The sequence below is a fragment of the Ammodytes marinus genome (assembly GCF_949987685.1).
Source record: "Ammodytes marinus genome assembly, chromosome: 1".
Classification (NCBI taxonomy): domain Eukaryota; kingdom Metazoa; phylum Chordata; class Actinopteri; order Uranoscopiformes; family Ammodytidae; genus Ammodytes; species Ammodytes marinus.
In genome coordinates this window covers 15,588,791-15,612,623 of record NC_137230.1, presented here as the reverse complement: position 1 = coordinate 15,612,623, position 23,833 = coordinate 15,588,791, and the positions used below count along the sequence as shown (strand labels likewise).

The window sequence follows — 23,833 nt, the reverse complement described above, 5'->3', positions numbered from 1 at the left end:
TTTACAAAGTACCGATTTCAATTTTTTCGCACATTTATACTACATAGTATCTCAGAATTCAATACACCTTCATATTCAAACCGGTGAAGTAGGCCTTTAAACAGTGGTTCTGATTTGCTATGTCGGCCCCCTGTAGCTTTCCAGCAGCTAGTTGACCAGGTTGTCCACCCAGGTTGGGATCCTGGAAGGTCCTGGATATCATTTCTGGTGAACAACCTTTTACAACGTTCCATGTCTGTTTTTAAAAAAAAGGGGTTTTGCCCCCTAGGTAAATAGCCTATTTCGATTTGTAGTCACATTCTTCTTTTCATGTAGCTATGTGTGTATTATTAGGCTATTATAAGGCTATTTACTTATAAATGTAAGCCTGTATTAGTTAAGTAGGCTCATTAATTACAATAATGAACTGAAAATGATTGTATGGTTCCAGGACACCCCGATCTTAATACCACATAAACTTGGCCAAGCAGAATTTATTTTTGTAATTTGTTTTGAAGTAGGTGGATTTGCCTTCAAACCACAGCCCTGGGTTAACTGTGCCCATCCACACTAACTCCTATTCTGCGATGTGATTTGTGGATGAGGCGGGGAGGCGGGAACATGGTGGAAACTAGGAAGTGAAATCGAGAAGTTTTGACAGAAATATGTTTACCGTAGTTTAGTCCCTTTATAGGTCCATGGTTAAGTCCCGTTAACTTTTCATCCTTTTTGACGACGGGGTGGTCAGGGAGCACAACTAGCTAGACCAAACTAGGTTACACGGAAACCGAAAATGCAGGGTGTACGAAAACGTCGAAGCAACGATTTCTTCTCGAAATCTAGGTTTGTATACTAAGCTAAAAGGCAAATGCTGTAGGCGGCGCGAAATTCCAACGGTGGGACGCGACAATAAAAGTGAACAGGAGCGTGTTCGCCGCGCGAAATTTAAAAAAGTCTCAACTGGATAAGGTTAACTATTTTGATGTCACGTCTTGTAGCTGTTTGTGGGATTTACCTCCAAAACACTTGAGGCGAATGTTACATACATAATCGTGGTTTACTACGGTCTTTTTGCGGCGGATGGACTTTACTATCACTTGACTGAGCCACCTGTGCTAGTGAAGCTTGAACGGGGGCTCATTATTCATGCAGCCGATCTTGAAACGCTGTCTTAAAAGTTGTGTCGATGTACGGGGAGCTGCACTTATACCGCATTTGTTGCACTATAGTTTTCTGTGTAGAGTAGGCCTAATCGAGGAAGCTATTTTCATTGCAGTAAGATTCTATTCTTTGCCGCCAGGACACACTCAAATATGGTCTTAACAGGCTCATCTTCATTTGATATGCACCAGTATTTGTTTTATCAGAGAGAAAGGGAATTAAATAGATTTAAGAAATCTTCAAAACTTTAGATTGGTTATTATTCAAGTACGCTAGTCATAAAAAGAACACTATTTTCTATTGTTCATACCGCTCAGTTTTCCCTCCAGCCAGCTAGTTTTGATTTGCCATGATCGGAGAAAGCAATTACAGTCATATGAAAAAGTTTGGGACCCCCTTCTAATTTTGGGGATTTTTGTTCATCATTAGCTGGGATTTCAAAGAAGCAAATTCCTTTTCATATATGACATACCTTAGGGAAACAGAAGCATTCAACCACAAGGGTTCCTAAATTTTTGCACAGCCAGTTTTTCACATTTTATTTTATTTCATACAACCAAATACTGCTTTTCAAAAAATCTTTGTTTGGAAAACATCCCAGTACTTAGCTGTTCCTAGTAAATTAAAGACATAGCACTTTTATATATTTTTTGTGAAAGCAGAGTCAATTATAATGCCGGTTGAGAGGGGTTCCCAAAACTTTTTCATATGACTGTATATGAGAGAAAGCAATTATATGATTATCTGGTCATGGGTTGACTGCATTTTATTATTTAGCCAGTACAATCTTTAAAAGCAGGATTCATACAAAGCCTCAAGGCATTCTTAAAAGGCCTTGTTCTGAAAGTAAAAGTATAAATGAGACTGGTAGGGAAACAGACTGCCATGTTAACTAAGACAATACAAAATAAACTATTCAGAAAATCAAAACCCTCAACATAATGAAAGGGGCTGCCTCTGGACCACCAGGATAAGACAATGCCGTATATAACCTGGGGACGGTAGCCAGCTGCCTCCAATTCCTTGATAGCATCCAGCTTCAACCAACCATGAACCAGCAACATTAGCAACAACACACCCACAGTGTATTGAGCCTGAATCAGCCTTTTGACATGTCCCCTGTACGTATGCTCAACTATAGTAACTGTGCTCAGCGTGCAGGAAGGAACAGGAAGTTTCACAACTGCACACAAAGCACATCAAGTTGAATAGCTCGGCAAATCTACATCTGCTGGTGCAAACATCATCTGACTATTATAGAGTGCATTAAGAAAAGAAAAGCACAGCAATTTAATTATTAAGTTAAAAGTGTACAATGGTACTTTAATTATATCTTTACCACTTATATACATGTATAGTCTGCTAAAATTATTTTTGTGCATCCCATATTTACATGCACAAGTGTTATTATCTTTTATCTGAAAAATATGGCTTTACACTTACAGTACTAATAAAGTAAATCAGTAAAAAGCAGCAAAAGGCAACCATGTATTTTATCCTGAATTTACTGCTGTAGTAAACTCCATAGTAAACCTTACTTGACTACAGTATTCCCAACAGGTCTATTAACCGCTCAACCTCTGTGTGGCCCTTTGTTTTTGTAGTGTTGTTTTATTAGTATGACTCACAACCACTGTAAAATGTGTGTCGACAGCTCTCCCACTGGTGTGAAGGAAAACATGTCACAAGGGAGAAGGCAGCTATTCCACTTTGACCTGTGGTTCTATCTGACTCTGCAGAACTGGATACTGGACTTTGGCAGGCCCATTGTCATGGTAAGGAGCTTCAATGGACGTTTCCACCTAATCTGTACATCATGCACTTTTAAATAGCGTAAAAACTGATAGAGTGGATGGTTACACCCCATTTCATAGCGCAATGAACACCAACTACTTTCTTGGTATCACCTGTATTAGATCATCCTTCCTCTGGAGTGGTTTCCCCTGAACAAGCCCAGTGCTGGAGACTATTTCCATATGGCTTACAATGTCATTACGCCATTCCTATTGCTCAAGGTAAGTCTTAACACAAAAAAAGTGCTTGGATGGTTAATACAAAGAATAAGAATGAACTAATATTTAATTAAATTCAAAATGTCGAGCATATCCTCAAAAAGGCTAGCCTGGAAATCCAGACCCTGATATATTGAACGATAGAGGGTCTGGCCACGATCAATAGTCATTTCCAACTCAAGGGGCGGCTCCTACTCGTGCATTTCAAATGCCACTGCACGCAGTTGGATAGCACTACAACCAATCAGAGCGATGCACAAGGCGACGTAAGCCCCTTTCGTTTAGCGAACAGCTGTTAAACTGTTAAATTAAACGTTTGCCGTTGTCGGTCGGCAAAATAGAACATTCCACTTACTTGCTAATGAAATATTTGAGTGCCGTCTTCCAAATCGTTAAGGGTCGAGGCCAAAGCAGACTCAAACTCACACAACATATCCGCAGCCATATTTGATGTTTACTATCACGGCTTCGACGTCGCATGCACGTCACTGTCGTCATCTGGTTACGTCCTCCCCAGAGCACCATATAAAGGGCTCTGGCGCGCCCATATTAGATAGAACCAATTGAAACCACCAGCCAGATTTCTGGCTTTCTTGATAAAGCTTCAACGGAGCGTGTCCAGACCAACATGCGCAGCAAATTTAATTTGCCAGCGCCTAGTGGCAGGTCTGGGAATGCCAGGCTACAAAAAGGCAGTATTTACTAATGCAATTTAATAAAAAAAAATCTATATTTTTATTAGACTGATTCAACACAGTTTCCTACTGAAATAGATTTTACATTGTTAAAAGCAGGCTCACTATGGCAACCAACAGAACACGTGTAAAACATTCATCTACCAACTAATCAACAGACAGGCATACTTGACCTGAGCATGGACAAAATGCTACTAGTGACAGCTGTCAGTGGAGTCACTTTGCTCTCTATGATATGTATATGAGCAATGTGCAGCACAGATATTTAAAGTAGGCCCTCACACATACAGCAGCAAAATCTTAGAGGCCATTTATCAATCAAATGTTACTGTTGCATAACAATTTAGTAGAGCAGAGTACACCGAGGGGAAAGTTGTCCCGGGCACAGCGCTACAGCCCGTTGCTTCACATAAAAAACATAGAACCCTTTTTCACACAGACCATAATGAGTAGTAAACAACCATCAATTAATCCTTTTCATTTAGATGTAACAGAAAATAATCTTAGTAATCAATTTCCTTGTGTCATTCCATAACAATTATAAATTCTGTTAATGATGAATTACGGGTAGATTGAAGAACAAGATTGATTTCCAGACCTAGCCTAGTGCTTTTAGGACTCTTCTTTTCCATGGTTGAATTATGTTTTAGTTTTGTGTTCGCTTACTATGAATGCATTCACTATTTTGCTAAGTATTGCTTCCTCATGCTGAAATCAACCAATTTTCCCTTGAGGCTAAACATTGTCCTGTCAGTGTTGCATATGATTGGTCTGTCATATAAAACAATGTCTCCTTCATGTGTAAATAATCATAGTGGAGCAGGATGAGCCAACCAGGGGATAAGTGAGCTGTCTGGTTGAAAGCGTCTAGGCTGTCTTACTAAGTGATGCAGGCTTCTTACTGCCTTTATTTTGCCTCAGTTCCCATTAGGGAACAAAATTGCTTCAAATAAAATGTCAATATCATGTTATATATAAAATACAACGTGTTTTTCTCTGCTCCGTTCAGCTGATTGAGCGCAGTCCCAGGGCGCTGCCTCGCTCAGCGGTCTACCTCTGCATCATCACGTTTGTCATGGGAGCCAGCATCCACCTGGTGGGAGACTCAATCAATCACCGGCTCATCCTGAGTGGCTATCAGCTCCACCTGTCAGTCAGGGAGAACCCCATCATCAGAAACCTGAAACCTGCCTCTCTGGTAAATAAATACCTTGTTCCATCTTTGTATTTTTCATCCTGGCCATGTTAAGCTAGTTCAGTGCTTCTCAATTATTTTCTGTCATGCCCCCCCTAGGGGACAGAAATTTTTTCGCGCCCCCCCTAATTTGAAATAGGCCTACTATTGAGAACCTGCCAATATTTATTTATTTATCTGTACAAAACCACTGTATGACTTTCTGGCACGAGCATTCTGCATACAATCACCTTATTATCAAATTAGATAACAAAAATTAGCTGAGATAACTTCTGCAGCAAAAACATTCAAAGTTCAGTTTATTAGCTCAATTTGTAACATTTAAACAAGACTGCTCAGTCTGTGTGAATCTCAGGACAGAGAAACAAGAGCAAATGATTCACTGAGGTTTGCATTTCATTCAAAAAATTTTTAAACTGTAAACATAGTTAAGGTGGTGTTTTTTTATTATTATAGGCCAATAGGCCTTCTGTCATGCGATAACCAATAATTCATTAACGTTATTATTAGTCTACTTGCTTGATTTCTTTTTAAATAACCTACAGAGACACTTGGAGACACATGTGGACATTTATTTACTGCAAATCGCGGCCTTTCGCGCGGATATGACCATACACAAGCACACATAGCGCTTGATAGCACTTAAAAAAAAAATAAATAAATTGTCAGTTGGAAATCAAGGCAGCCCGCGCCCCCCCTGACAACTCACGGCGCCCCCCCACGGGGGCGCGCCCCACCATTTGAGAAGCACTGAGCTAGTTGATGATAAAAACTGCTGGTCCCTTTATAATCTATCGATATATTTAGTTTATTAGTCATCCAACGCCATACACCATAAACATTTTTTGTTGCTTGACCTGACTCTCCCAAGACAGTTCAGTGACTTTCAGTGAGCTTGCCTTGGCAGCTATGGCACAAACTGACATTACTTACCGTAATTGTCTCTCTGCATATTTTATTGGTATCAAATCTTTCTTTTTTTTTTTTTGTCTTGTTGTTTTTGATGTCTTGTTGTGTCTCTCGAGTGCTTCCTGATCAAAGGAGCAACACTTACTGACTGTCTACCTACTTTAGCTTTGAACCAATATTATCATACACTCATGCTTACAGGTATTAAAACTTGATTTAAGAAACCAACTTAGGTAAATTTGATGCTGAAGCAGTAAACGTTTTTGATTTGTTTTTGTTCAGAGCATTTTGACTGACAGCTCTGACAACTATTATCTGAATACACATGATATGAAAACTTATTTGGAGTTAATTCCAGGTCAGTTAAAGCCAGACTTTGTTATTTAAATGTTTTTGATACAACGTTGTACAGCTATAAGAAATTATCCTTACACCTTACCACACTGCTGGTCAATATATAAAAAGAAACTGGTAAACACACTATTAATTATGTAGTGTCAAACACCAGACAACACTGTTACAAATTAAGAGTTTACCATGGTACTTTTTAGCGCGGATACTGTTTAAATATTTACTGTACATTTTTTCTTGTTTTTAAGAGCAAAATTACTCAACAAATATGTTTATGAATCTGATGAGATTTAAATAGTCTGCATGCATACAGTGTATGCTTTCATAATATTTTCTGATTTTATACGCACTTATTTACATGGAAAAGCAATGATCATTAGCAATGCCTCTTTCCTCAGTTAATTACAAGTAATTCAACTTTCATCCATCGCGGATAGAAGTTCTTTAAAGAGATGTAATCCTACATTATAAAACTGCATGGAGAGCTCCTCAGTGGCAGTTGTTGAAATTAATTGAATAGCACTTTCACCTTTTTAATGTGGATTTACCTCAGAGGAAGTAATACATGCTTTGATCTTCTTTTTTTATTGCCATACACATAGCTTTTCACACTGAAATAACACTAAAAGTGGAGAAAGATGTCAAGGGATTTTGGCGCATGCCTTATTGTGATTTAAACGTCAAAGTAGTGTGATAAAGCAGGTGAGAGAAACCAACTCAGTGTCCTCAAGCCACCTTTGCTTAAGATATTCCTTTATTTGCTGTTTTGATGTCAGTGATGGAGAGCGCTCTCTAACAGTGTGCTAAACAGGGTTTTCAACTTAGTTTAGATGTCTTGACTTACAAATATATTGTTCGATTCACATCGTTTTCATACTCAAACCATTCAGGTCCCCTCTTGCCCCGTATGGAATAATTGGTTATGTTTCTCGCCTCATTTATAGTCATTTACCTGACTGTAAATATTATTTCTATTTAAATATTATTTCTATTTATTTCCCATAATAAGGTAGAAATGGTCCTGGAACAGTAGGTGGCACTGTTCCATAAGGGAGAGTGAAGGTCCACAGTGCAGTTATTTACCAATGCAGAAGAAGTAACAGTATGTTATGGCAATCTAAACATATAACATGTAATGAGTTTGTGTAATATTTCAGCTTTTTTTGTCCTTCCTTCACAGATTGACTCCTTTGAGCTGCTGTATTTTTACGATGAACAGCTGGGACACTTGATGTGGTATGTTTTTGTATAAAGTATTTGTGTCGTGCATGAAAATGACTAGAACTGAGCAAAAGACAACAGGATGTTGTGTTTAAATATGAATGATAAATAGGTCAGATGCAAGAAACAAATGTAAGATTCAGTGAATTCGAAGACAGACCATGAGATTGGCTGCTAGTGGGTTCTATTCCATCTCTGAATACAAAACCTATTCTCAGGATGAGAATGTGTGTGTGTGTGCGTGCGAGAAACTGATCCTACACCATGCTGTGCAAGCAACATGCATTGCTTGCACAGATAAAAGACAGTTTCGTGACTGTCAGTCGATAACTGTATTGCAGGAGAAAGATTCACTGTACACTGGTATTCTTTTGACCCTCTTACAAAAAAAGGCCCCAAAATAATGTTTTTAAAAAACTTACAAATTTTACAAATGTTTTACAATACAATTAATAAAGAGTTTTGTACACGCCTGTTTTTACTTGCAGCTTTATATAGTGATCTTTGAATAACTGAAACCTGCCAGCTCATTAGGACAAGTGATGCTACAATATTTATTTATGATTCTCAATGACATACATTTTGCATCATCTCTTTGCTAAGAACTACTTTGATCCAACTGAATCCAACACATTGTATAACTTTCCCTCTTGTTTTATTCTAGGTATATTCCTTTCTTCATCATTCTGGTCATGTACTTCACCGGCTGCTTCACCAAGGCCAAAGAACAGAAGAAGATGACCGTCTCTGGTTGGTTGTTGCTGGGACCTAGCGCCCTCTACTATTGGTCAGTTGCCTTCTCGAATCTTTGAACAAACTTGTAAACCTTTTCTCCATGAATACGTGACTGATGTCTTTTGTTAAATGACAGCAAAACTACCCAGTCATTGTATTAGTTTCATGAGCTAAATAATGCAAATGGAGGTTGGCACGCAGAGCAACGGTATGAGATAAATGAAGTGAATCAAGGAAGTATTTGGCATTTAAAAATATGACTTATGTATTATTCAGTTTAAACTTTCAACAAAAAATAAATGGATATAGAATAGATAAAGATGTGTGAATTCACAACAAAATAACTGGGTATTACATCGCCAATCATTCTGTCTAGCTCATGATCATTCTGTAAACTATTTAGGGAGAATTTCTATAAAGGGTGCAGATGCAGCATTTTCTTCTTCTGTTGGGTGATTGACATTGAACAGATTGTTACGTAATATTCACATCAACTCAAGGTTGTGTTTTCTGGCTGGAACAATTTTAAAACTTTATTTTATTATTTAACAAAATAAATGGCACCATATGGTTTCATTTGAGAAGAGCAGCATCGGACTTCCAATTGGATTTGAGCTTTACTCAAAGGGAACACTTACATTCAATTATATTAAAACGTTTTTTTTAGGTTGCCTGTTAACAACTGGCCGGGGACTACAGCTAGAAATGAGCTATAAAGGCTAAAGCTGCTCCTTTTACTGCAAAGTAAAAAAAAAAAAACGATATTGTAAACAAATAAACTAATGCAAAACATTTCAGTTGTAAATTTGCCAGCACTTTGTGACATCTCTGGCTTTTCCTTTCATTTCTTCAAGGTACTTGGTCACAGAGGGACAAATCACAGAACTTTTCCTCCTCACCTTCCTTGCCATGGTTGCCATAGTGATTCATCAGCAGCGTAAAGGCTTCAGCCCCGACAGCAACGGCCTGTTCTTGTTCGGTAGCTTCAGTGTTACTCTGCTCCTGGTGGCGCTGTGGGTGGCCTATCTGTGGAACGACCCTGTGCTACGCAAAAAGTACCCGGGAGTCATGTATGTGCCAGAACCATGGTCCTTCTACACCTTACATATCAAGAAGAACCAATGAATGACATCTCGCAAGGTCTGTTAAAGTCAGTGTGTTGAAGAAAAAACTGCCTTGGCCCTCAGAAGCGACTTAAGTGTGTATGAAAAAAGAGTTCCTGCATCAGAGAAAGTGGCTGCACTCAGGCACTGATGAGGATAAATGAGTTTTATTGAAGTTCACTTTAAAACACACGGTTCTGCCGGCTTTAGCCATACGTTCAGAAGAGGATTGTATTCTCTGTGTATTTATATGAAACTTTGCCCTTTTTTTCTGACTTTGTACATGAAATCAAATCTGTTAAAACTGCTGGAATGTTATGACTTTCGATTAGAAAATTAAATTAATTAACAAAAGTTATTTTTTTAAATACTCACAAAGACATACATAATAGGCAGTAGTATGTTAACAGGATCTGTTGTTTAAGCAGAAAGGAGAGTATTACATATTTCAAATGTAGTATAAAAGGTGGGAGGTTTCAGAGTTGTGGTGAAATGTATATTTCGTCCTATTAGAAATGAAAGCTGTGAACTGTTGTATTTTCATATGCGGTCATAATAGTATTAGATGGCGAGGCAACATTTAGCCCTGAATTTTAAACCGGCAGCCTCATTGACAACATACTACAACATTAGTTTTCACAGGATGGGAATTATTGCACAGATGCTTTTTACATTACTCATTATTGGTCAAGGAAATATGAGCAGAGGACTTTTGCAATACAGATCAAAGGTATACGAGTTTATGATACATTCTTACTCAGTGGATTTTGTTATAACAGGTTGAATGGACGTCTTGGTCTTTTAAAGTTATTATTCTTAATGTAAAATTGTGTTTGTTAATGTTTTGTAACATGTTGTTTATTTGCTTAAGGTCACAGTTACATACTTTTAAGTTACTGGTTACATTTTGTAAATGTTGATCTAAATAAAAAAAATATGAAATTGAACTTCCAATTGCTGTTTGACTCCAATTTGTCTCTTAAGTAAATCATTTAAAAGCTTGCTATTTATATGGTTTTGTGCGTCTCCCTTTTATCACCCGAGACTGGTATGATATGGTTTTACCCTTTCTATCGGAAGTGTGGAAAGGGAAAGGACAATGAAGCACTGTGGAGATCCGGTATCTGCGTTTCCACAGCAACACATATTAAATTACACAGAGGCCTACAGGTGGTGGACTTTAAACAGAGGTGGAGACACAAGTGACGTGGGCTACGGAGAAGTCTCCTTCCTGGAAAGACACAAAGACACTGCAAAAATGGTAAGAGCAACGCATTCTTTCATTAAGCTTTTCTTTATATTATCTGTATTTTCTTATGTAACAGCAACATCTATGCACTTATCTTCCAAGTGATGATGTGCTCTTGTCACCTTGCAGGCTAAATTCTTCACACCAGTTCAAATCAATGGTAGGACTATTCTACAGCACTGTGTGTTGTTTTTTTCCTACTGTTATTATCGTGTATTGGTGTTCGACATTGACTAATATGCCAATAATAATAATAATTACCAATACAGCTTGAAAAAGAAAAAAAAAAGTTTTTTAAGCACATAAGGATCAAAGTCGATCGTTGTTTATGTTTAGTCTTAGTAGTTCCTCTGACAAACTTTCCATTGTAGGTTGGATATACACTACACTGAAAATGCTCCTTATTAGAAAATGAAATGAAATAACTAATGCATGCTGATGTAATTCAATGCTTTTCCCATTTCCCTGGCAGAGTTCAAGGAGTGCTTCTCCTTGTACGACAAGAAGCAAAAGGGAAAGATTGATGCCAAAGACCTGATCACAGTTATGCGATGCCTGGGTACTAGCCCCACGTTCGGGGAAGTCGAAAGGCACCTACAAGTTCACAAAATTGGTAGAGCACAATAAACATTATTCTATTGCTCGATATCATCTATCTGTACTTACTGTGTCTGCGCTGTAAAGAAAATCCAGTGTTAATACACAGCCTCGCATGTTGCTGGCTAAATTGAGTCCCTTTGTTCACATACCCTTTGTTTACCTACCAATTAACAGAGCCTACCCTGTGTATTAACACAATTTTTCCACCGGATAGCGGATTGTGAAAAAATATATAACATAATATTATCACAGCTACTGTTCCTAGACCAGACAAATATTCATGAAAAAACTCCACAAAGAAACCTTAAATGAGAAATGGTCTCTATCCCCAAGTAGCCTTACTACCATATGTTATTTCTTGTCAAGATTTTCATCTCATATATTTCATTTTCATGATTCATTTGCTAATGTGGCACTGACCTAATATTTGTGCTCCATTCATTTAGAAAAGACAGGTGAGCTGGACTTCTCGACGTTCCTGACAATGATGCACAGACAGATGCAACAGGAAGACCCTAAGGCAGAAATCCTGGAGGCCCTGAGGATGACAGACAAACAGAAGAAAGGATACATCCAGGCATCTGAGCTCCGGGCCAAGCTCACCATGTTAGGAGAGAAACTCACTCACAAAGAAGGTAAATAAAAAGTTGCAAAAATGTTTTCTTTTATAAATGAGAAACCTATAGCTGAAAAGTAAAACACATTGTCCCTGTGAGTTAATATTTATATATTGTACTGTTCAATTAATAATTCTAAAGCATTAGCCCTACTTGACATTTTCACCTCATCGAACTGTTGTCTACACATTAAATAGACGTCAATGACCCCCTATGACCCCATAGAAGTGCATTGGATCAACCTTTCGAATGGTCGATATTAACCTACCGGTAGCGAGGTAGGGCCCTTCTCCCAAATTCTAATTGGTGGGTAATAAGGGCCATATTCACATCGATTCAATCGGTAGACAACAGTCCGATCAGGTGACATTACTGTTGTAGCTTTTTCAGGTGGAACTAATTTGACCTACTTGAACATTTTGTGGTTAAATCTATAAAAACGGATCATACATTTTTATGTACAATTTTCAAAGTAACCAGTAACTTGTACTGTAGTGAAGTATAAGAATAAGTAGCATAAAATGCAGTCACTCAAAAGTACTAGTAGGTCTACCTCAAAATGATAAGTTCAAGTAAAATGTGCCTTAATATACCTAGTTACATTCCAGTACTTTGTTACACATCTTAAAATAACAACAGAAAGAGTACTCATACTACTGATAAAAGGTTTATTGTAGAGTTCGGCTGTTTTAGTTAAAAACATGTATGAGCTTTTAAGTTACGTGAAAATCCTAAATAATAAGGTGAATCGTTTCAGTTTAGCTAATGATAACTCCGGGACTAACACACACTCTCACTGTCTGGATCAGCAGATTATGGTTGTTGCCAACATCTCCCACAGACACAGACAAGCAGGGGCCCTCTAAACCCCAAACTATATTTCACGACAATTTATTTTCTGGATAATTGTTGGTAGACAAATGAATTTTGCAGAACTAACAACGCTGTTTTCTTGTCGTCTTTTTTGTCCAGTGGATGAGCTTTTCAAAGAGGCAAACGTCAAGTCAAATGGGAAGATCAACTATGAAAAGTTCACCCAGATGGTAACGCTGCCACCTGTCGATTACTGATATATCAAGATAAAAAACTTCAAGACAACAGCCATGATGGGGACTTTACATCCACTGAGCACTGCTCTCATAGCCTACTGTTTTGTAACTGACACTGTATGATTTGGCTTTGCATGTTTTTCCTTGATGGGATCAGTATTTACAACCATCAAGATTCTCAATAAACGTTTTCTGTCAAGCCTTGCCCTCCACATTCATTTGAATTTAAAGTCCAGTTTGATAAAAGCTTTATAGGCCTATTATTTACATTAACAAACGTTATCTGGAGATCGCTTACCCCACCTTTAAGTAGTTTCTCGTCATGTGACACTGACAACTTTCTATACATCAGTAGGCTATTGAATTATGTTATTCCTTCTAAATTCCCATGATAAAAGCTGATGAATGAACATTCTTAGTTAATTGGTTTAAAATCGATATCAATATAGTCAACCCTAACGTTCTTCATTTGAAGTCCTGCAATCATAATTGTCAGGCCTTTGACATTTATGAACATTGAATTTTTATTTTGAGTATAAAGCACAGTATATAAATATATTCATACATATGAATAACATTTTCTCTAAAAAAACATTTAATTGTTGACAACAGTGAAATTAAATCAACTCTACTGTTGGATATGGTTGACTGATTGCTTTGCATGAAGCAATCAGTCTGCAACTGCAGCATGTGTCATTTTCTAATTGATGAATACTTCTCATTGTAACTGTGGGCATGAGCATCACATTAGCCACATGGCTAGAGTCTTGATGTTGTGCTTGGAAACCAACACATTAATTAAATGTACAAAAATGAATCTTTCAAAAGAGAAAAAAAGTACATTACTCTGCATTTAGAAAAAGAACAATTCTTCTTAGTTAAAGGCTTGCATGATACCTGCAGTCAATGTGGGAATATGTCAAAGAAAATGAATGCATCCGTCAGTTACAAATGGTTAGACTTCTCTGATTATCCAATCAGTTTAGTGGTCATTATTATTAGTAATAAGGCATGGCAGGTGTGTCAAGCTCTGAATACTTTTAAATTGTCAAAAGAAATATGGTGAACAAGTAGTATTTTTGGCTTAATAAACAGGATGGGGAAAAACATTTTACAAACAGAACTTTGTCTTAAAAGCCTATATGGAAGAACATTTACCATGTCTGTGACCACTTTCTCTACACAGCTGCCGTAAAAAAGGCCTAACTGCTCATAGGTAAACTGCTAACAGTAGCATATTGACAAACTTACTTACTGTCATAGTTATGCATTGACATTACTACTACAGCTGAGGAGGTGTTATAGCATTAGCTGGCTACATTATTCAGTTGTCTAGAAGTAACCTTAAATCCCTGTGCTCAGTGAGATGGCACGTGTGTTAGCTGCTCCCAGATGCTACCAAGTCGAAGCTCAAGTGTTGTTTTCCGGCTCTTTGGAAGGAATTTACCAGAGATACATTTGCCAAACCGGTATCCATGCCATAACACTTTGTCTGTGTAAATAAATACTAGTTTTAAATATTTGTTTTTGCCTGGGAAACACATTGTATCTGTCTGGGACCAAAAAAATCTTTTGAGGTACAACCAGCTGCTGCATAACAGACAAAAAGATACAATTTTGACATTTCCACTAAGGGTTGCATAGGGAATCCTATGTCATTATAGAGAGGTCTGAGGTCACAAAGAGGGCCAGAGTTTAGCCATCCAATGCATTTTCTTTAAGGATAAATTTGAGCAATCAAATACTATTACTAAAATCAAGCTTGATCTTGTCAGACAGCCGGTAAAGTCAGTAGTCGTTCATTAACAATTAAAGGTCTGTATTTTTATTCTGCCTCTGTTATCCCAGTAAACACTTGTGCTGGGTAAAAGCTTGGATGGCATCGTAACTGTAACCAAGGAAGGAGGGGCTAATCAAATGATCAATTTCAAATGGATGTCATTTTGAGATATCAAACTGAGCAAGTCATCATATGAACACTACTTAAACTACTTGTTTACAACACCTACCTGTAAACTTTAATGTTAAGGAAAGAATGTAGAACAGGCAGGTTTTTTTTTTTTTTAAACTCTCCCTTATCAAATAATAATAACTTTAATAATAATAATCCATAACTTTTAACTTTGTGCCTGAGGAAAACATCTCAACAAAACGTTTTGCAATGTGTAAGAATAGATCACCATCAACAAAATGATTTTATGTATAAAAAACACAATTCAAGAGGCATGTTAATGTTCCACTCTTCCAGCAAATAAATGTATTTAAATATACCTGCAGAGCTCATTCAACTGCCTTATTTACGAGACGATCTATACACTGTAGGCGCCTTATCTCAACTTACAGGTTTTTCTTCTTCTTTTTTTTAAAGCATGGAAAACATCTTAATGGATGGATTTCCCCCTTGATTTTTTTTTTTACTTATATGATTTATTTTTTGTTTAGAATATCAAAATATTAATAATCATTTTTAATTAGACATTGAACAGAATAAAGTAATACAGTAGGGTATGATGTCACTGCAGCTGTTGGGCTGGAATGCACTGATAACATTGAGCTGCTTTCCAATTCTCGCTGAATAAACTCCTGCAGCCTGTAGGCTAAGTGTCAGTGTAAACAACTATTTTACATGCAGAGAAGACAAAAGAGCGTGTCTCAGTGAGTTTGGTTCCTCCAAAATATTTAGATAACAGCAACAAAAGTATAACATATTATGTAAACCCAAGTCATTCAATACACCATATTAAACCTAATTTGATATGACGCTGACATTATTCCAATAACTCCTTCCATTTTGAGCAATTTCCTATTACTTTAAAAAAAGAAAACATCAGAATAATAGAAATGCCAGTCACATTGAGCATTCACTCTGAAATGCTGAATGTGACTAGCATGTCAATGTAGTGGTTCATTAAAAAATGAGACAACAAATGATCCAGTATTCAAGTAGATAAGGCACTGGGCCTGCCAATACCTGACCCAAACTGTATAGAGCCTGTGTGGCCTCTTGCACCAAGTATTTCCTGCATCTTCACTTTTCACATTTAACATTTTACTTTTAAAACTGTTTTTGGTAAAGCCAAAGTGTGAAATTACTGTTATAAAACTAGGCTACTGCAAAAGGGCTTTTTGCTAACCACTGTGGACATTAAACATTTCAACCGACCTATTGCTAAACCCTTTTTCCTTGATAAAGCCAAAAACACAAGAACATAAGTGTAAAAATTAAATGTAACAGTGTTTGTCTGCTCTAATGTAACGTTAGCATGTCTGGTGAACTAGAGCTATCCATAGTAACCTGGCATAACTAGATTACTACCAATGCCACAAGTTAGCATACAATTAGCTGTTCTCTATATATAAAAAAATATATATATTCGGACTGTGGGTTTCCTCATTTAGGCCTACATTTTTCATAAAACAAGTATTTGCAAAATCTTAAAAAAGTTAGGTTGACTTTTTAAACAGAGTGTGGAGTTGGCATAAGCTTTGCTAGGTAGCTTTGACAGATATAATCTGCCAGCAACATTTGTTTTCTAGGTTGGAAAAACCACCAGACTTGAGAATTGAGAAGGCTGCTTTTGTCTACCTCTATCAAGGACCTATTTGTTCAAGAATTTGTATGGTAGGCCTACACCTAACAACATAATTGTAAACGGCATGTGTTTAAAGCTTGAAAAGGTGTAGAAACGGTAAAGAGGCCGGAGGTAAGGACTTAGCAAATGGTCAGTTATTTGTAAATATCACATGAAGCGTTTGAGCACCATTTCGTTGTCGTTGTTGCTTTATAACAGTTGTACCACATCATATACGTGAAACCACATAGCTGAGTGTCTATTTGAATCTCTTTAGTTTGTGCTGCCATCCAAAAAATGACAGCATTGTACCAACCATATGGGCAATGAGGAGTGGTTTATCTACATGTGTAATAATAATGCATAATTAAGATGGCTAAATTTAAAAGGAGACCCCACATCTGTTACAAAAAAAGCCTTGATTCCAAAAAATGTCATCCTGGTAAAAACTGTATATAATGATAATAACAAAAAGTGCAAACAAATATTTACATTCTCATTGTTCTGATAAGAGAGATGCTACGCTTTGTTACATTTCCAATTCATTATAACCCTCTTAACATTTCACCAAGGGTTTCTTAACGTTTCACCAACGTGTAAAGCTTTAGTGAGTGAGTGGGACGTATTCATAATGAGTCTGTAGTGGTGAGGGAATCAGGGCTCAGTTTGTTGATGTTTACATGATGATTTAATACTTCAGTGTTCAGTGGTGCAATCAGTGTTCCTGTTGATTGGGCCTGTGTGAGCTATGAACTTTGTTGCACCTCAGCGGCCAGACGTGCTGCTGCTGCTGCTGGAGCGAGAACGCTGGCTGCAGGTTTTGCAGCACTGCCCCCGTATGTTGGCCAAGTGGCAACGGCCGAGCCAGCGGAGAGTCTGACAGAAACGAGATGTCAGCCGATCACGAAGACAAACAGCTCCTGTATGAGTGGGGGAGGAAGGGAAAGAGAATGATAGATATCGATCAAACACAAAGGTTAGACACAGACGTCTTTCTGTTGCATCATTACAGAATCAATCATGGACGCTATACAAGGGCCGTAAGCTTCCAAATATGAGACATGCCCTTTAAGTTGTAAACAGTGACTTATATCATCCCACGCATGCTGCTCATGCTCTTTTGTCCTTAACAATACATTAGATCATGTTTTGAGACCCGCTAAGGATATATTTCTGATTACGAAAAATACTATAGTGTATAACAATGGTCTCCGTTGTGGTGACACCATGAAACAATACAATCAACCAACACTGATGAGTAGCCTAGTAGGCTACTAGTTAGGATTTTTTTTTCTTCAAATATAAGTACTGTACATGTGGAATTGATAGCTATTGTTAATGCTTTAACTGGGATGGGAGATAATATTGGCTCCTGGAAAAAATGCATTAATGTATTATGTATTTGTTTTTACCTATTTACTAAAAAAATATACTATACTCAATTAATTCATATCTATACACTTCCAATAAATGTTGATCTGGATGACAAAAAAAAAGACAGCCTTGATGAATGGAAATGTACAGAAGGAAATATATGTTTTACCTTGCTTCCAAATCCGTGTACCTTCCGTTCAATCCATATCCGTTTGGAAATCAAAACACGAAAAATTAAAAAAACTTTGATTTAATTTTTCAATTATTTGTTTCATAAAAAAAATAAAAATACATTTTTTTTTATTCAAAATATGCCTGTAAAACATGAATTGATTGCCATTTCTTATTTTTTATTTTCCATGTCGCCCTTTACATACGAAAATGGGAAAGGAGACAAACAGAAAATGTAAAAAATTAGCATTTTCATTTTTAAAGTTCCAAATAATCATTTATATTAATCAGCGGGTTACTGTGTCCTTCTGCCACAATGACACGAGCTATGTGTGGCCAGCGCCGTGATGGCTCTGACCCGACTGTTTTCTGACCGTGACTATCTCCGTCTTTTAAGTAGACTAAAGTCTCTTGTCGGTAGTGGAAACGCATGGCAGATCTAGTAGGATAACCCTGCCGAACCGAGCTGTGCTGCTCAGAGGAAACGAGGCATGATCTAAACAGCGACAGACATACAGCTGTTGATCCAGATCAAAACGGGACAAACCACCAACCACCAAATGTTTAATCTTTATTGAGAGGGGAAACATATTTTGGCTGGCTGCCAAAGGCTGCTATGTCATTGTCTGTCATAGGCTACCATCAAGAGCCTTATTTTACAAAAAGCTCAATTCAGATAGCCTAAACGTGGACAAAATATAGCCTAGACAAGTTTCTTCTTTCCTCGACACACACACACACACACACACACACACACGCACGCCGATTACCCACTTTGACTCGGCAAGTGAAGTGAAGACAGGGAAAAAAGAGAGACAGAGACGACGATCGCCTCAGACGCAATTTTCACTCGTGGACCTAACCAATAAAAATGCTTTCATATGCAGCTGTCTGCACTGGGGCTCATGCCTCAGCTGATCACGAGTATCAATAACATTATCAATAATGTAGGATGTGTCCCTCAGTTCCCAGTGCGATGCTGACGTCCGCACGTAATTGGTGATTAGTGAATGAAGAGTAAAACAAACATTTATTAGATGATCATGAGACCCAAGGCAATTGCCTACCTTTGCGCAATGGTTAAGTTCGCCTCTGGGCAAGCGTGCACACACACACACACACACACGCGTGCGCACGCACTTCTTTAACTAAATTGAAACTTCAAAATCAACATTTAGGCCATTATTCTCTTATTTGATATCCTGGTCATGAATTGTGATTAAAAATGGATAAAAACGTGTTTTAGTATAATATATACTGTAGATGAGAGGATGATTATTAAAAAAACAGGTCACTTTTCGTTTTTCGTGTTTTGATTTCCAAACGGATATGGATTGAACGGAAGGTACACGGATTCTTCCATGGTGACTAACAAAAACCCATGTACAAAACACAAAATATAAAAGCTGTGAATGAAGGACATGCCACCGGGTTATGGAAAGAAAAATATTTGCATAGTGGCTGCATATTAAAACCAATCAGAAGTAGCCAAAGGAAAAGGCTATGTGTAATGTATTTTTTAACAACAATATCCATTACATTGAATTTGTCTCTCAATTAATTCTGGTGTGACATGATGTTCAAATGCTATGGCTCTTATTATAATTATAATATTTGTATATTGTATTCTATAGTTGCTGTCACATAATATGATTTTAGTCATTGCTTTGTTACACAAATATTACTGACATTTAGAAACCTCTTGGAAAATGTGTTATGTTCTCTTTTTTTTCGATGTATAAAGAGTGAAAAATCCTGTCAAAATTTGTTGTAATTCATGCATGAAAGCAATGCTCACGTGTAAAATCAACCTGATCTATAATTAAGCGGGCTGCGTATCAGCCAGACATGACAAATCCACTCTCAATACGGCTTCTTTGTCTCTGTCATTAGTCATTGTTTTCACTGTCAGATACATTCGTTCAGTCATGGTTTGAATTGTCACAGCATCCCTGGCCTCATTGGACCTTACATTTAAAATACCCTCAAAAAGATCCATGCAGTAAAAGAGAAATGCTTTAAAAACAGAGATCGATTGTTACTCTGCCTCAGATGCTTTGTGGTTTAGGTGTGGGAATAAGGAGAGACAAAGTTGGATTGACTTGTGTGACTGTCCCAACACTGCTGACAACTTATATTAGCACAATTCACCCAAACCTTGAAATCATTTTTGCACAGAAAAAGGAATGTGGATTTTGTCCCCGTCTCTTACATTGTTATTGTATTACAAAGGGATCTCTCTGTACCAGGTATGAACCACAAACTGTTGTTGTGCACACAGGCAAGTAAGTGTGTTATGTTAAAGGTCAACCCACTATGATATCAATGAAGGGAAAAAAAGGAATTGACATGCTTGTGTGCGCACAGGCTTGTATCTGTCAACCCCAGCAAACATTTTGACTGTCTGCTGCCTGGTGTCTTAAATCACAGCAGTTATAAAAAACGGGCCCGACAGGCATTAGAGTGTGGGCTGTTATGGAATATTTACACCTCATCAGACACCCACTGTCTCAGAGCCTCATATTGTTTGTGTATGTCGCTCCTCGCCTTCTCACAAGTGGACAGGATTCAGAGAATTAAGTTAGTTTTACCACCTGTCCTTCAGGTTTCCACGGGAACTGCTCTGAACTAACAACCCACACTTTCCTGCCTCAGTCTCAGTGCAGGAGAATCATTTCAACATTTCTGAGAGGTGGAGGAAGCCACTGATGGCTTTCACAGACAACACAAGTATTAAGGATCACCTAAAACCTCCTACAAAATTGCACTGCAATGGGATTTTCGATGCATCAATGCCCTCTAAAATTCATCCAAATATTCTCAAAAACATGCAAAACCTTCAAATCAAGTGGAATATCTTGATTCATTGGGACTTGAACTTTAACATTATGATGAAATGATTTGAAGGCATGAAGTGCAGAAGCCCCAAAGCCTTCCCATCGTCATTTTACCATTATGAATCGTATACAAATACATAACCTCATCGTGATGCATACAGTCTCTATCTCACTCGCTCCCTAAACAAGTACAGGTGCCGCCGGCATGCCCTTGCAAATTTCTTTAGGACAGAAGGCGCTGGTGTAGTAAAAACACAACCGCTTTTGTCCAGAGAGGCCGCTAGAATCAACTGGTGGTTAAAGTGGACGCGAAATGAAAAAAATCAATATCAATGATAAATGATCAGGTGATCTGATGATTTAAGAGTATATTTGATTAAAACAGTGATGCGATTAATCCGGTGCCATGTTTTTATCATTCCGATTCAACATTCAACACAAATGTAATTTATCAGTTTCAGGGTTGAAAGTAACGAAAATGTATTGATAAAAATGGATGAGATGAAATCATACATCGTGTGAAAATTTAAGTGATAAATTAGCATGGGAAGTGAAATTACGTGTGATAAATGATCACCTTGTTCCCTGAACATGAGATTGCAGTTTTATCCATCATAGAAGACCATGAACCATTATAGCCTTGAGACTAACAAAAGACGTCTCTTACACAAAAATGTATTACATTTCCATTAGAGCTAAGGCACCTTAAATTCTGTACCGTTTTAATTCAAGGCCATTCTATGAAAGTACATGATGTGTGCATAATTTAGCACAGGTCAGCCTCACATGACAATATCAAGGATGTGTACAAGGCAGCTGTAGTTGAGACCACGTGTTAAATGAATACTTCACCCTTACGGAACCGGCGTTCTATCATTATAAAATCGCTATTATAATAAAATGAATTAGGTTTTTTCTTCCCTCAGTCTTCCCTTGGCCCAGCTGTCCTGTTAATCCTAACCCTACATTTTACCATGTGTGATGTCATGCATTGGAAAATGTAGGGTTAGACAGTGAGACCATAAAACACTCTTTCTGCCTTTTCTCAGGCTAGGATGAAACAATTTCTAAAACGTTTGCACATTTATACAGTACTACATATAATCTCAGAGTTCAATACACCTTCATATTTCCACTGGTGAAGTAGGTCTTTAAGTACAACGTGAGTCTAAGACATAACTTAGTGGGGTTTGGATCAAAACTTAAATAAGCCTTAACAAAGACCTTAACTAGATCTATACTCAAAACTAACAAGCAGCCAATCACACCCTATTCACCTGTTTGTCCTGTTATTTAAATATACAGTGTTCATGGTGCTTTGTTTTATCCCAAGATAAAAAAAAATTGCCCAAAAAATGTAACATAAAAAAACTTCCGTCCTGATGTTACAAGCATGACAAATGACTGACTGAATCAAATCAAATGAGCCCTCAGACAATAACAAAGTTGTCTAGACACTGTGCTCATGTACTAAAGTCACAGACGCACAGCGCATGAAAAGATGTACTTAATAAAGCTTAATGAACAAATAGATAATGGATAAAAGTTCACAAAGGGAGAAATACATCATATGGTTTTTCTCCCCTGCTAAAAGTAGACACTGCTATAAAAGCACGTGTGCAACCCATGTGAAAGATGCACACATCACCTTCATTCTTTCCTCTTACTGCAAAGAAAGCCCACCTTGACTTCCTGCTGGGATTTTAATGAAGTGCAACCTAGATATATTGAAAGGCACATGACCATATGGAAATGTGTTATCGACTCTCACTGCTGCACAAATGGGTCTTGCACATGTCTTGTCTTGTTTGTCTTTGAACAAAAAGCAGCTGTGTTTGAGGGTCCTTATATAAAAGCATGAAATCCCATTCACAGCAGATCGAGGAGAATATAGTCCTCTACTTTCAATGTTCCACCATGTTCGACTTGACGTTGGTGCCATACGGCTTGCCCAGAGAAAGAAAGAAAGAAAGAAAGAAAGAAAGAAAGAAAGAAAGAAAGAAAGAAAGAAATGCATTCTATGTGATTAAGTACTCAGTAAGAAAAGAAAATGAATGGCCATGTCTATGTGGCATTAATTTCACTTAAGGCTCAAGGTTTTTACACTGCTGCTCTCCACCAAGAACACTGGGCCTGTCTTGCCAGCCTTACATTCTCTGAAATTAATTTAATTTTCATTTGCACTTCAGAGAGAGTTGATATGGACTGCTGGTAACATTTTCTTATTATAGAATGCCATTTGTTTGTGTAAAATTCAAACCAAGAGAGCACATGTGGATTTCTCACATTTTCACACATGACGTTCCAGACTTTTGACATTCGGAATATAATATTTCACAAGTGAAATCATGAATTTCACATATACAGTAGTACATACGTGACTATCTGTGTGTGTCATCATGACAAAGAGCTTCTCAGGCTTTCCTTAACATAAGGGGAAAAGGAACATCTGGCCTTTTTGAATTACGAGATAGGAGGTCACACACAACGCCACGTTTTCATCCACCTCAAATATGTACAGTATTATAAACACTTTTATAACTTCCATCTGCAAATCTGGTGCTTAGACCTTAACAGACTGTAATTTAATAACCAATACAAAACAGTTATTTTAATTTAGGATTTCTGCTGAAACAGGAACAAAAAAGCTGCTATTACAGTAACCACTCTTTTCTGCAGAAAATCTTTTAACTTCAAATCATAATTCAATGAAAACATCTCTAGGGTAAAAATGTGAGACACATGCACATCTAATGTAGCGATTCTTGAGAAGTGAAACAAAACAGGGTGCAATGTTGAAAAAATACAAACATTATGTTTAGGCAAATTAAATTACATGTATGTATCCAACATATACTACATATACTACTGAGCTAAGCTTTGACACAACCTCCCAGCTTTTATCCTTTTTATCAAAATGGGCTTTTTACCTTGCCATTCCTTATTTTGTGTCAACACCGTCAGACACCAAAAATACAAATAAATTTTCCCTCAATTTATGCT

General features: G+C 37.4%; 3 protein-coding genes across 3 annotated transcripts in view; 2 read left to right on the top strand and 1 right to left on the bottom strand.

The window, feature by feature from the left end:
* The first annotated feature begins 652 nt into the window (after nucleotides 1–652).
* On the top strand, nucleotides 653–10,302 carry cln6a (CLN6 transmembrane ER protein a). The gene is made up of 7 exons (XM_080034559.1): nucleotides 653–822; nucleotides 2,795–2,915; nucleotides 3,057–3,155; nucleotides 4,857–5,045; nucleotides 7,483–7,538; nucleotides 8,188–8,310; nucleotides 9,113–10,302. Exons 1-7 carry the CDS (start codon nucleotides 773–775, stop codon nucleotides 9,381–9,383), a joined length of 909 nt encoding a protein of 302 aa, XP_079890685.1. The 5' UTR covers nucleotides 653–772; the 3' UTR covers nucleotides 9,384–10,302.
* A 158-nt stretch (nucleotides 10,303–10,460) lies between these two features.
* calml4a (calmodulin-like 4a) lies at nucleotides 10,461–12,897 on the top strand (the record flags this gene model as incomplete). Its single annotated transcript, XM_080028371.1, has 5 exons — nucleotides 10,461–10,622; nucleotides 10,740–10,770; nucleotides 11,083–11,223; nucleotides 11,657–11,845; nucleotides 12,800–12,897. The coding sequence occupies 5 exons, from the start codon at nucleotides 10,461–10,463 to the stop codon at nucleotides 12,895–12,897; spliced, it is 621 nt and encodes a 206-aa protein (XP_079884497.1).
* Nucleotides 12,898–13,448: 551 nt separating this feature from the next.
* The window catches only part of adamts7 (a disintegrin-like and metallopeptidase (reprolysin type) with thrombospondin type 1 motif, 7), a 61,693-nt gene continuing 51,308 nt past the window's right edge, over nucleotides 13,449–23,833 (bottom strand). The window contains exon 24 of the mRNA XM_080027214.1: nucleotides 13,449–17,368. Coding sequence (XP_079883340.1) covers nucleotides 17,214–17,368 — 155 coding nt within the window. The 3' untranslated portion in view covers nucleotides 13,449–17,213. The remainder of the gene's footprint in view (nucleotides 17,369–23,833) is intronic.